The following is a 14,679-nucleotide window of genomic DNA, read 5'->3' as shown; positions in this document are numbered from 1 at the left end:
GACACTCATCAGGACCCATTGGAGAACAGCAAAATTTCCAGTAACTGAGATAGCTGTGGTGGAGAAAAGAACAGAGCTTCATGTCCCCACGTCATTTGCCTTTATTCCTCTGTTGGAAGACTTGCCAAAGTGAGAAGGAAACAGTTTTGAGAGATGCCTGCCCACAGCTAGAAGGGAAGAGGGTGTTTTCAGCATGGGGGTAAGGAAACCATCTTCTGGCATGGGGAGGAGTTGGCAAGGCTGCCTGAGAATCAAACAGGGCAACAGTAGGGCAGGGGGAAAAAATCCCTCAAAGAAGCAAGCTCATTCATGTTTGCTCCCTCAGGACAGCACAGAGCATCCCCCACAGAGCATGACTTCATAGCTTTGAAACTAGGTAAGCAAGCTTCAGAGAATAGGAAATGGGAATGCATCACTTTTGAGAAATCAATCTCCTTTGAAGTCTAAAGGTTTGAATTTGGGAAACAATGGGAGTAATTACCTGAGTTTGTCACCATCTCATTGCCACTGGGTTTCAGGTAGCAGCAGATGATCTTGTTTAATTTTTCACGGGCAAACAGGGGCAGCAGAGATCAGCATCTGAACTGAGGCAGATGCTGTGGTTGTGGCCTGGAGATGGAGGAAAGGGGACAGTAGAGACAAAGTGTCCACAGGAGGGATGGTTCTTCTGCACCACTGCTGTCCACCACGGTGGGTGATGTCTTTGGAGTGCCATGCCCTTCTACCACAAAGAGGGTTTTTAAAACACCTGAAGTGTGTTGAATTGCTGAGCAACATGCTTGCTGCTCCCTCTGCCAAAGGATCCAGCATCTTTGTAGAGTCACAAGGCTTTTTTTCTACAAAGCAATAAAACCATAAGGCCAAAATATGGGTGAACTCATTCTCTCATTTAATATGACAGCATGGAAGAAACAGAAAACCAAACAAAATCCCCAGTGGTTGCTCTATCCCATCCCTCCTCCATATGTGTCTCCTCCTTTTCGAAAGCTGTGCACAGGGAAAACAAAGAAGGAACGTGGGCTTGGAGGAGCTGTGTGCAGTGACCCCCCAGGCACTGCTGGGTACATGGATACATTATCAGTGGCTGCACACATCGGCTCTGCTCCACGTCTTGCCAAACACTTATGCAAGTTGCAAAGAAATACCATGGGCCACGCAAGGCTCCCATTTCAGAGGTGATGGGAATGGAGGGTACTCAGCTGCAAATATAACCAAACCCTGCTCAGCTATTTCTGGTTTCTACTCTAAATTTGCACTTAAGAATTCCAAACAAGCAGAGCTCTCAAGCAACAACACCGCTCAACAGATAGCAGCTTCATTTTGACTGCTTCCTAGCCTACTTTTTGTTTTGTTTTCTTTTGTTGTAGTTTTGAAAATAATTTTTTAAAAAGAGAAGGAAAAAAGGGAAAACATACAGGAACCATGTGTGCTTCACTGCAAATGCTGCTCATGTAATTCTCTTTGAAGTGTGCAGCAAAACTCCTTTGTAGGTTAATGAGAACAGGATCAGGCCCTCCGCAGTGAACTTGTGCTGAGAGCAGATAAGATCTTAAATCATTCAGAGCCAAGCATGTTATTTGTGCAACATGGGCAGGCTGAGTCAATCTCTGAATATTTTTAATGGGTGTCAACGTGAAGTGTTAATTCCACAAGTTAAGTTGTTTTGCAGTTTGCCTGTGCCTGCTCTCCAGGCTGCCTTCACAAATTGTACACATCCACTTGCGGCTGCGACAGAAAAGCTATTTCCAGAACTGCTGCAAGAAAACAACACTTCTGAGAAAATATAACATGTGACTTTTACAAAGAATTTTAAAACCAAATGATAGTAGAAATACTTGCTAAACATTCAGATTGTCAGCATACACAGAAGTAAAAGTAACCCCATCTCAAATAGAGATTATTACCTTTTTTTTTTTAAGGACCCTAAAATCAAAACAAGTATTTGGTAACTGATCATTTTTGAGAAACTAATCTTTTTTACAAAACAGAGGACTGAGGTACTGAAGTACTCAGATGCTTAGATAAAGTCTGTCCCTGGATTGTAGCTATATAACCTTAATAAATAGGTTATAAATAGGTTATAATAAATAGGGTCAGAAAAATACTGAAAACATTTTGAATTCTGATGAAACTAAATAAGCACTGTAAACAACTTTTGGATGAAAAAAATCTTTATTTTTGACTTTCCCTTTTTCTGTTCTCAAGATCTCCATGCACTTTTTAATGCATCTTGAAGCCAAGATGAAATTACAGCCCTCAGAAGGCCAATGGGAGGCTCACAACTGCCCGCTGCCTTCAGCAGAGCTGGGATTTTACTCTTACTGTACAGACAGCTTAAGAAACACTAGGCCCAGCTACCCACTTCTATGGAAATAGTCAGCTGGAAACATAGCAAAGCCTACCAATTTCCTTTCCATTTTTCCCTGCAGGGAGATTTTTAATCTTGGAGTGTAAAGCAGGATCCAGGAAAACCTGTGGAAGCCTTATGGTTGCCGTCTAGAGAAAGCTGGCTCTGGCTGGGCTCCTCACCTTGCCCTGCTCCCCATCCCACCATTGCCTCAGCCCCAGGTTTGCAGCCCACCCTGCTTGTCCCCTCTTCTATGATGCAGGAAAGAAGGTTTGTCTTGTTTGGATCCTGAAACACCCAGACAAGCTGTTTCCCTGCCTCCACCTTCTGTGACTCTGGGGCATGTGCTGGAGGACCTGCCCATGGTTTCTGCACGCTCTGGAAAGCCATTCCCTTCCCACATCTGAATTAGGGTGCTCTTCAGCTACCTTTGGCAAGAGAGGTGCAAATCCTGCACTGCTACAAGCTCCCAGCTCTCAAACCTGGCCTATGCAGACAATTATCTCCTAATGCCTCTCTCTTTTGCAGTCCCTCCTCCTGCCTCTCTTGACTTTTCCTTGCCTGCACACCACAGAGCTGCCTGGGTAGGCCCAGATTTCCATCTCTCTCCCCCATGTCCTCACACCTGGGGAGAGCAGCCCCAAAACACCAAGGACCCCAGGCTTAGTAGCACTCAGCACAGCACTCCCCATTTCTGTCACACATGGGCTGAGTGCTTCACCACTACAGAACTACAAATCTTTGTGTCAGGAAGTGAAGGTGTGTGGGATTCACATTCTCTAAACAGAGAGAGACATGATTCTCTCTCCAAGGACTTTTCCTGGGAAGCTGTTAGATGCAGTGAGAAAGCTCAGAGAAAGAAGAAAACAATTCTTATCTCTATTTGCTGCTCCTGTTGTTTGGCACATGTGGAATGTGTTATGGAGATTGTTTACCAAAGAGTGATTTGTTAACTGGGCATCAGTGATGGTTGTTTGGATTGATTGGCCAATTGGGTCAAAGGTGTGTTGTGACTGTCTCCAGACAGTCATGGGGTTTTTTTTAGTATATTTTTAATATGATATAGTTCTAGTACAGTATAGTATTAATGTAATACAATTTAGTTTAATAAAAACAATTTATTCAGCCTTCTGCAACATGGAGTCAGAGCATGTTATTCCCCCTTCAAGGGTCACTGCTTCGATAGAGGTGGTGCTCAGACACCAAGTTAAATCATCATAGTTGCAACTCTTTACTGGAATTGATTAGAATCCATTTTCTTATAACTGAGTACCACTTGCTTCTATTAATTTTCTTAACAGTAAAGTGCCTAATCCTACAAAATGCTAAACCTTTAAGCCGGTTGCAAAATTTTCTTTTACTTCCCTCAGAATTAGAATAGCTATTTTTTTAATTAAGAAGTAAATAAATAAACTACTTGCAGTCTTTTAAGAGATAACTTCATGCTAAGAAGAGACTAATTACCCTCCCCATTCACATAAAATAAAAGCAAAGCTTTCACCATTTTAGAAAAAATAAGAGAAGTTAACAAGAGTAATTGCAAAATCTGATTTTTTGATGAGCTGGTTTTCCTGCAATTTTTTAATTCATAGTAGTATTTTGAGAAACCCACCTTGAGGTGTGTCAGCCTTTTATTATTTCCTCTTTAGATGTAGTTGTAGATGAGTATGCTGTAAATGAAACACCATTTTCCTGAAGGCAATCATAAAGGTGTGTTGCAGCCTTTCCTTCTCAATTTCACATGGAGTGAATTTACCACAATGGGCAGTAATATTTTAATTTGAACAACTGGAAAATACTTACCTGCCCACTCTGTATTCTCAGTATTAACTCAAGATCAGCTCTTGAGCTTTGGGACAGTATTTATGCTTGTATTTAAAAGTGAAATGTCATGAATAAACTGTCAAACACCTTGAGAGTAACTTCTCTGTTTGGACAGCAATGATTTTGTGATGAACGTGATGCACACTGCACAGTCAGTTCTCAACAATAAATGCAGATCCGACCAAGTTATATTCTGACAATGGTTGGAGCAAGGAAACTTCCAGAGGAGTTACCTGAGAGTAACATGCAGGAGAGCAGTACAACAGCAGGATGGGGATGCTGTAATGGGATATATTGCCCATAAATTCCTCCATCAAATGCAGGGATTAAGAGCTGCCAGGATAGTCTCCACCCTAGGTAGGTGGAGGGGAAACAAAAGAGCCAGCACATGGCTTGGGCAGCCAGGAAAATGAGCCAATTCAGCACAGGCTCAGCAGTGCTGCTGCCAGTAGGATATCGGTGGAGTTTGCAGGAAAAAGCCAACACTACCTCTGAGTGAGAGTGACAGACCAGTGCCCAGTGGAACTACAGGCATGGAACCAGAGGTGGGCAAGGTGCCAGGTGGGCGCTGGCATTTTCTTGTGTTGCTCAAAGAGACTGCACAGCCCCGTGGCTGGCAGTCCTGCCCTTCTGTAGTGTTCTGTAGTGATAGTGGAGCACAAACATAGTTACCAGTAACAAAGCAATAGCATTTAACCTGAACGAGACAACATGACAGAGCATCATTGAGCCATACTTTCAGTCTCAGGTAAACACAGCAAGTGAGACTAACACTGAGTCACAGGATGTAAAACAGTTATACAAACAAGTATGCAACAAAACAGCATCAAGACATCCCCCCTGAGGGATAGAGGACATTTTCATTTTTCTTGTGGTCTTTGTCATTGAACTACCCCATAAATATTTCTAATTTTGTGTTGCAGCAAGTAATTAATATTAGCTAAGATATAATAGAGCTAGACAAAAACAAAAAACAAAACAAAACAAAACAAAACAAAAAAAAACACCCAAAAACCTTCTCTTTCACCCAAAAGGATGCTGGTGATACCATAAGGAGGACAAATTCCACCGAATGTGCTGCACTTTTGACATAGGGTAACATTCTATGTTAGCCTAGAATAACACCTTATTAAATGCTGCAGACCACTAATAATGCAACCATCCAAATGACAGCTAATTGCAAAATTACTTCAGCACTTCTGAAGTTATTTCTAAGACAACCCATCAAAAATATTTTATATGATGGCTGACAGAAACCTCCCAATGCAACATGTTTACATCAATTTAATGGTTATTGTGAAGTTTTCACCTTAGTGAAGTTCAATCATGCCAAACACGTTTCACACACTGCAACAAAGCCTTAGGATACAGTGAGAAGACAAGGCCTCTGGGGGCCTCACTGCATAAGAGGTCAGCAGCTGAATATGGGTCTGGGTCTTCATTAAGTGTTGTCTGAGTGGAAAACTAGAGTTTATTTACTCAGCCTCAAGATAAGCAACTTAATGCTGCTGATTTGAATGCAAACAAGGGCAAGACCTCATGCCTGGAAGACTCTCTGATGTGGTTACAGTAGAAGCTTAGAATAAACACAGGTTGGGATATGAAACACAGTTGTCATGGCCTACAAATTCAGCATATTTTAAAGTATTTATATATTTTTAAAGCATTGTCTACAACCGAACTATCAAAGTGGTATTGCTTTTATTTTGAAGATGTTACGCTTTCAATTACATATTCTTTATTAAGGTCTATTTTGCTAATTCACTGAAATCTCTCCCATATGACAGAAATTACATTTGCTTCTCCATTTAGTGACCTCAAATGACAAAAGGTGCAGAATGAATTTAAGTTGGCATGTAAATGCAATTATGCCTTCCTTTTTTCTTACAGGGCTTATCTAGTCTGCTTTAACACCATCGATGGGTGGTAATGGTGTTTAACACCATTCGTGAATGAATATGGGCTCCTAATGCTTGCAATGTGTCCAGGACCTAATCCTGGTATGCTTAGTTAGTCCTTAAGAAGCTATTTCACATCTTAAAATGCTTGTAGACTTCTAAACATTAAACTGTGGAAACCAAGGCCTCAGCTGTAAGACAAGTCTTGCCTCCTAAACCTAGTAATCAATTTTTAAATTACTACTCTTATTAAAGTACTATTTCAAAATTGATCAGCAGCTTCAGAACAAAGCATTTTTCTTTTATGCTGTAAACACAGAAACAGCAAAGGGGTCAGTCCAAGGCAAGAAAACCTAAGTTCTCTTTCTCTAAATGAGTGTGACTCATTGCCTAAGAGTTACAGCTCAACTGAACAACAGAGGCAAGAGATTTACAAATATGAAAACTCTCACAGCTATGGACGCGAGAACGACTTGCTCTTCTAAGGGGTCTAAGCACATTATTGACTTGCATTTTTGAATCAATATTTGAATTCAGAATCCATATGATCCATTGACTCCAAGTTTGCCCAACATGCAGAACAATGATGCTCTGGGTCCAGCAATGCAAACAGCAACCAATAAAATCTAGAAGAATTAAATGGGACAGTGAGGCTGATATTCAGATTCTGCACAGTATTGCCAGTCATGTAGTGCTGTCATTGGAAACACCTATCAAATAAAATGCAATTCCAGTGCCTGAACACTAGAGGGTTAATTCATGATAAAAACAGAGGTGTGCCTCAGTTTCCTTATTTTTATAGTAAGCGTTTAAACGCTTGACTTAGCACCTCTTCCTCTGTCTTGAGTTTTGCTAGCTGAAGCTCTTTTGAGGCCATGGAGGCCACTGGAGCGGAAGATGATGTCACACAAATGTAAATTTCTTGAGTACTCTCAATAATTTTGAAGTGTGTCATGCCAAACTCAGGATTACTTTCACTGGCCAGTTTCAGGGTGCATTCAAAAAGGACTACAGTGTCAATCTGGAAGTTGTCTCTCATGACTGGGATTGGCAAAAGACTGATGAGATACTAGCCCATAGCCTATTTTGAAAATTACTCATCATGTAAATAAACAGCAGTCTCTTCTCATACCTAGTTACCAACCCTTTGAGTAACATTTTTTTTTAAAAGTACAAAGGGATGGCAGCAGAAGGGTGGGCATCATCCAGAGGGCCGATTTGAGCGCCACTAGATTTCAGTCTTGTCTTGCCCCTCTACTGAAAAAAAACCAAAACCAAACACAACAAAAATACACACAAATATGTGCATATACTAGAAATTTTGGGCATTACTGTATGAACAAACCAGAAATCCTACTCCTTCCAATGGGATCTGTTATGGAAACAGCATATAATTTCATTGTAATACCACAAATTTGCCACTACATTAAAGAGCATTACTGTTACTGAAGGATGAACAGTAAATCAACATCCCCAGCTCTTCAGGCTACAGCCCCTCTGCAGGGGAATGGTGATTTTGAGTGTCCCTTCATTTCAGGGTATAAATACATCCCGTGAGAGAAAACAAAGCTGATGAATATGTAATGTCTAAGCAAGAACTTCAGTCCCAAAAATTTTGTTATACCCGGTTTGTTCTTATATTGACTTTGTCAGGGACAAGAGAAGTGGGAAAAACAGCTTCTTCACATACTGGTACTTTCTACTTACTGTATATTGATACTTTCTCTGGTAACCATGGCACATCAATCACCCGGACTATTTTGTAAAAATCCCCATCTAAACCCCCTGGAGCAATGGACAGATTTCTTTTTAACAGTAAATCATTACTGATGACCCATACAGAAGATCTTTGTATATTATTAATGCCATTATGTGTTGAGAAATCAAATAGAAAAAGGTGGATGAGCCACACAGACAGCACCACAGCATTGAGTGATGACTGTGACCTTTGCAAATTACTGCCCTGTGAAGGGTCACAGAAACTGCAACAAAATTTTTATAGCAAACCAAATAGCAAACAAAAAAGCAGGGGGTGCTCTTTCAACAGATTTATGAGCATATTGCACTCTCTAGTATATTTATTAAAATAACCAACATGGAACATGGAGCCTTAGTTCTGAAAAAAAAAAAAAATCCAGAGAACTGAAGGGGATCCGTATCTGCTGCAAATCATGAACTATAAATACTGACATTTTACTTCTTGTAGAAAAAGTTCCATTATTAATTTCTGAGAAGTATGTTTAAAAATTGGTCTTTACCACCTTTACCATAAATTCAACATCTCTGTTATAACTAAATGTGTTCTCCCACCCATAAATATATCACATACATTGTTGCAAGAAAACAGATTAGCCAAAAGGGCTGAACTGTAATTACACACTGACAAAAAGAATTGCATTGCAATGAAAGTGAATGGCTTCTACTTCAGGTCATTAGCAGAGTGCTGACCAGCACAATTTTAAATGTTAAAATACCCCCCCAACAGGAGGAAAAAAAATTGAGAAAAATGTTCAAATATCTGAGAAAGCAGGAACTGTGCTTGTGTAGAACAAATTTTAAAATAATGAGAAAACTCTGCCCCCTTGTCTCACCTTAGAGAAATTCTGTTAATCTTCCCTTACTTCTCTATGGCTGTTTATGCATCACCATTTGAATAAAGTAAACAAGGGAAAAATAATTCGTATCTGCCTCCAGATCTACAGAATGAAATGCTTTACTAGCTTATAACACTAAAAATCAAAAATCAAGTTTGAGAATAAACCAGTCTTTCCTAATAAACCCACACTTACTGAATGGAAGTTCAAACAACGAATTACAGAAAAAAGAAAAAAGTGTATTGCCTTGAAAGGTTAAAGAATGTGTGTATTTTCCATAAAGCTGAAATGCTTCCATGAACATTTAACTCTGGATTAACCAAACAGTCAAAATTCAGGAAATAAAACTATTTTACTCACTAAAACATTCTGACAATATTGCAACATAATTTGAGTGTCATTTTAAGCACTGAGGTTTTTTTTTAACTTTTAATAAGAAAGAAAATGAGAAGAAAGGCTAAGTTGAGAGAACCCTTTTCTGAAAAACAAAACAAAACAAAACAAAGAAAAAAAAAAAAACAAAAAAAAAAACACAAACCCCCACCAAACCCACCAAAAAGAACTGGTAAGCTTCTTTCTTCTCCTGCCATATAGCAGATCTCTTCTTGGATTTCACACCACTGACCATATCCTGTCAGAGATCTTGAACAGTTTACATTACTTCTTTTGAAGGATTAATCTAGACCGGCCCAGAGATAAAAACCAAAATGCACAATGAATTCCTACACTGAATTCCAGCTTGTTACTGTGAACTCAACATAAGAAAAGCAAAAAGGAATCCCACACATCTTGTAGTATATACACTGCTTTCACATAGTATAAGTTAGAGGAATATGTAAAGGAACAAGCTACTTTTGTACAAAACCTCAATTTATTTCAGAGAAATTAAAAATATGGCATTTAATATATATAAATTTCTATTCCTCTATAAATATAGATGATCTTGTGATAATGAACAGAAATAAATGCATACCAAATTAAAATAATCTTGCATTTCAGGGTATGGTAGCCATAGATAATGTTTATGAACCTAAATACAGGCATTTGTAATATTAAAAAAAGTTTAAAACAATACAATCAGGAGAGAAGCATTCTGCTGTTTTTCATACAGAGGTCTACATATTCAAATGCATCTGTTGAAAGTTACAATTTCGTCTTTAACTTTTTTAATGTATTAGAAGCACAATCCCACACACCCAGGAACATACAATGTAGCAGATATACTGCACACATGGTATTTTATCCTTGCAGTATGCAATGTTATTTCTGTACCGAAAAAAGAGGGGAAAAAAGACAGCAGAGGCTTTCAGGTCTCACATCCCACCAGAGTGCTCAAGCATTCTGCTTTACTGTTTTCCTTTCCATTGTTTTTACTACTGGCAAAAATCATCACACCCTCATAATGTGTAATGATTTAAATATCAATGAATTAAAATTCAGAGGAATGGCAATGGCTCCAATGTTTCCCATATGAAGAGCTGGAGTATGAATATAACTAGGGGGCAGGGAGGAAACAAACAAAAGCCCCGAACTGAATGCTGCGTTTTATTCCGATGAAGCTCTTTTCACGGAGCCCGTATTTCCTGATCCTGCTGACCCCAGCCGGCAGCAGCCCGGCGGGAGGCACCGGGGCAGGCGGCGGTGGGAGCACCCGCGGGGCGCCCCCGCACTGTGAAGTGGGCTTAGGAAAAAACCCCAGCAGGAGGGAATTTCGGTGCATCTCTCTCTCCATCCACCTCCTGGCCCTCGGAGGTGCTACAGGTGCAGGCGGCGCGGACCCCAACTCGCACACCGAACCGGGCCGACTGCTCCCGAGCCGTGCGCGGCACGGCCGGCCCCGGCAGCCCCGGCCCGGGCGGACGGCGGCCGCCGCAGCCGCGGGCCCCGCGAGGGCTCTGGGCGCACGGAGCGGGGCGCGGCGGGCTGCTCGTGCCCCCGGAGAGGCCCGGCGGGGCCGGGGCTCGGCGCAGCGCCGTCCCTGCGCCGCGCTCGGGCACTCCCCGTCCTCGCCGTACGGGACCGGCGCTCCCCAGGCGGGACCGCAGCGGGAAGCGACGCTCCTCCCCATCCCCACCTCAGCTACCGCGGGCGGGCCGGAGCCGGGACCGGCACCGGGACCGGGACCGGGACCCAAACCGGGTCAGGAGGCGCTCCCGGCCGCAGCCCCGCTCCGGGCCCTCCTGCTCATGCAGCTGAAATTCCAAGCAAAGCCATTACAAAAGCTGTGCGGGGGGAAAAGAACGGGGGTTGTTTTCGATTATCTTACAGTTTTTCCCATCCTGCCCTACGAAATAAAAATCCAAAAGGCCTTTTTTTACTTTAAATTAAAAAAAAAAAAAAAAAGCGGCGGGACAAGCGAGGAAGTAAAATCCGCAAACGGGTTATAAGTGTCCTAAATAATTAAAGAAAAAGTGAGATTTTTTGTAATTTAAATACAAATATACTTACAAAATCTTACAGAGGCTATTTACATCCCTCTCCCCCAACTTGACAGTGCGTTCAGCTCCTACAGGTGACAGCCCGAGCAGCACGGGGAGGGCACAGCCTGGAGATCCCAGGCACTGGGGTCACCCCGGCTCGTCCTCCGTTCCCCGCCGCCTGTGGAAGCCACTCGCAGTCCCAAAAGTTTGCCTAGGCTGGATAAGAAGCTGCTTCCCGAGGCAAAGCCTCAGTCCTCTGCCTGCCCGCATCTCCCTAGTCTGGCAAGCAGGGGTCTCAGACCGTGGTCTCGCCCTGCTTGCTGTTGGTGAGCCTGGTGTAAAACTTCCTCCAGGAGTTCAGGGTTTTCCCAGACCAGATCCAGAAGCCCGAAGTGATGCCCACGATTAAGGTCATGAGATACTTGATCATGAAGACAGTGAAGTCGGGGCTCATGGGCGGGTGGTGGCCGCTGTGGTTGTTGGGGCAGGGAATGGCATAACTCTTACAGCTCTGCGTGACCCAGCTCCTCTCCCACTGTTCCCTAAAAGCTTGCTCGTAAAAATAGCAGGCAATGACGATAGTGGCAGGCACCGTGTAGAGGACGCTGAAGATGCCTATCCTCACCATGAGCTTCTCTAGCTTTTCTGTCTTGGTGCCGTCATGCTTCATGATGGTCCGGATCCTGAAGAGGGACACGAAGCCAGCCAGCAGGAAAGAGGTGCCGATGAACAGGTAGACGAACAAGGGGGCCAGCACAAAGCCCCTCAGGGCATCCACGTTGTTGATGCCCACAAAGCAGACGCCGCTGAGGACGTCGCCATCCACTTGTCCCAGGGCAAGGATGGTGATGGTCTTGATGGCCGGCACAGCCCAGGCAGCCAGATGAAAGTACTGGGAGTTGGCCTCAATGGCCTCATGGCCCCACTTCATGCCAGCGGCAAGGAACCAGGTAAGGGAGAGGATGACCCACCAGATGGAGCTGGCCATGCCAAAGAAGTAGAGCATCATGAAGAGGATGGTGCAGCCCTCCCGCTTCGTGCCCTGCGCCACGGTGCGGGAACCGTCCTCGGCAAAGCGCTCGTTGCAGACCACCCGCTCCTCCAGGAGGAAACCGGCGATGTAGGCCACGGCCACCGCCGTGTAGCAGCCTGAGAGGAAGATGATGGGCCGCTCGGGGTAGCTGAATCGCTTCATGTCCACCAAGTAGGTGAGGACGGTGAAAAGGGTGGAGGCACAGCACAGCACGGACCAGATGCCGATCCAGGTGCGGGAGAAGCGCAGCTCCTCGGGCCCGAAGTACATGAGCCCGTAGAGGCGGCCGGGCTCGCAGGGCGCCCCGCAGTCCTTCTCTCCCAGGAAGCGGTAGTTCAGGTAGGAGGGCACCTTCAGCGCCCGCGGGCAGGTGAAGCGCCCGCGGGGCTCGCCGGGCCCCGCGCCCCCGGCGCCGCCGCCGGCGCCCCCGCGGTGCGGGTTGCTGGTCCAGCTCTCGGGGCGCAGGGCGGGCGTGGGGGTGCCGCGCTCGGAGGCGTTCTGCCCCACGCACAGCTCGCCGGCCCCGTGCACCGGGAACTTTTCGCAGCGCAGCGTGTCGGGCCACTGGAAGCCGAACTTGTTCATGAGGGCCTCGCAGCCCTGGCGGGCCCGCTCGCAGAGGGAGCGGCAGGGCGGCAGGGCCTGCTCCAGCACGGTGCACACCGGCGCGTACATGGAGCACAGGAAGAACTTGAGCTCGGCCGAGCACTGCACCTTCACCAGCGGGTAGAACTGGTGCACCTCCAGCCCCGCGTCCTCCTGGTTGGTGTGGCCCAGCAGGTTGGGCATGATGGTCTGGTTGTAGGCGATGTCAGTGCAGAGAGGGATGGAGATGGGCTGGCAGTAGCCGTGGTCAGGGATGGAGATGCCCCGCTCGCCGTTGTACTGCGACGCCGGCAGCTGCCCCCCGGCCGGGAGCGCCGCCGCCCACAGCAGCACCAGCAGCAGCGGCAGCCGCGGGCACCGGCCGCTGCCAACTTCCCCGCCGCCGCTCGCCGCCGGCCCGCGCCGCTCGGCCATGCTCAGTCGGTGCCGCCTGCCCTGCCGGGCTCCCGCCGCCCCGCCGCCGCCGCTGCTCCTCCCGACCCGAACTTGCGACTCATGAAGGGAGCGGCGGGCAGGGACGGGGCAGCCCCGGCCGCCACTCACGCGGCCGCGGAGCGCAGCGCGCAGCTCTGCCCGCTCCGGCGGCAGCGTCCCCGCGCCTCCGACTACGGCCGCCGCCGCCGCCTCCGCCGCCGCCTGACCATTTGTGCCGGCCCCTCGAGCCCGCGCCCCTCGCCTCGCCGCGCCGCGCTCCCTCCGACCGGTTTCCAGGCGCCCCGCAGTCTGCTTCACCGGAGGGAGGAGCCTTGAAACCGACGCCGAACTTTCCTGCGTAAGGGACCGTCTCCCAACGCCTCACCCGGGGGCGGGCGCAGGCGGGCGCGGGGCTGCCCCGCGCCGCGCACAAAGCGGCGGGGGCGGCGCTGGGGAAGGGGCCCCGGCGGGGGGTGATGGCGGGACGGGGCCGCGCCGTGCCGGTCGGCAGCGCGCCGGTCCCGGCTGTCCCGGGGCTGTTTTTGGATTCCCCGGTGATGACGATTGTTGGAAGCTGCTGAGCGGCGCACCCGGACTGGGCCGGAGCCCGTCGCCCTCGGTGCCCCCCCGCCGTGCGAGCGGCCGGGCTAATCCCGGGCGGGGGAATCGGTGTTTGGCAGAGCAAAGGGCGGGACTGGAGGAGGGATGCGCGGCGCTGCTGCGGGGGGCAGTGCGCCGCGGGGCTGTTTCTGCAGGTCTGAGGGGTGGGAGACGCGCTGCGGTCACTTGAGGTGCGGGCAGGAGCCGTGAAGGCACAGACGGCGGTGTCGCACGTCGCATACGCCGTGATGATGTTGGAGTGGCTAAAACTCGGCTCTCCCCAGAGACGCTAAGTAACTCGATACCGAGCTATTGCCAGTGTGTTATCTGTGCTTTCCTCCCATCGTGTCCACAGAAGCAGCCCCGACATACGAAAATAATCCCAACAGGGCTTTCCTATTTCCCTTCCTCCCTCTGCTTGATGGGCAACTATTCCAGTGTGACTCAAGTCGAATGCTGTGTAACTTGCACTACCTCCCGTCAGGTTTTTTTGAAAGTTCTTGCAATATTCTGGGGAGGGGGTGAATGGCCATACAGTGACCGCCAGCAGTGGCCATTTTTGCATGCCTGAAGCTCCATTGCACAAACAGAATGGAGGTCCTGTTGGCTCTCCCGAAATGCATAGTCCAGGAAAACGATGAAGGCTGAATAGGGGATTTACTGTACTCATTGGAACTGAATAAGAATAATAAAGTGTGCTTCTGGAGAGAAGAATTCTGCCCTGTTCTCCAGACATTCAGTAATTAAGGCTCTCTGTCGTGTGTGCAAATGTTCTCATATTTGTCCGAAGGTTGATTTTGTCATTTGTAGCTGAATCAGGCATGGAACTTCTCCTACCAGCTGTCTTCCTTCTCTGCAGCATGCTCCCACCCTTTCCGCCTTACATGTTAATTGAGCTCCAAAAATCCATTAGTAGTAAGACAGCTTCAGCATTTATTTCTCT

The 14,679-nt window shown here is 46.7% G+C and overlaps 1 protein-coding gene across 1 annotated transcript; it reads right to left on the bottom strand.

The window, feature by feature from the left end:
* Positions 1–866: 866 nt before the first annotated feature.
* Positions 867–13,451, bottom strand: FZD1 (frizzled class receptor 1). The gene has a single exon (XM_085573085.1). The coding sequence runs from the start codon at positions 13,134–13,136 to the stop codon at positions 11,379–11,381; it is 1,758 nt and encodes a 585-aa protein (XP_085429211.1). The 5' UTR covers positions 13,137–13,451; the 3' UTR covers positions 867–11,378.
* Between the last annotated feature and the right edge of the window lie 1,228 nt (positions 13,452–14,679).

Source organism: Lonchura striata, chromosome 2 (genome assembly GCF_050655825.1).
Source record: "Lonchura striata isolate lonStrDom1 chromosome 2, ASM5065582v1, whole genome shotgun sequence".
NCBI classification, from domain to species: Eukaryota; Metazoa; Chordata; class Aves; order Passeriformes; family Estrildidae; genus Lonchura; species Lonchura striata.
This window is presented reverse-complemented; position numbering and strand designations above follow the sequence as displayed.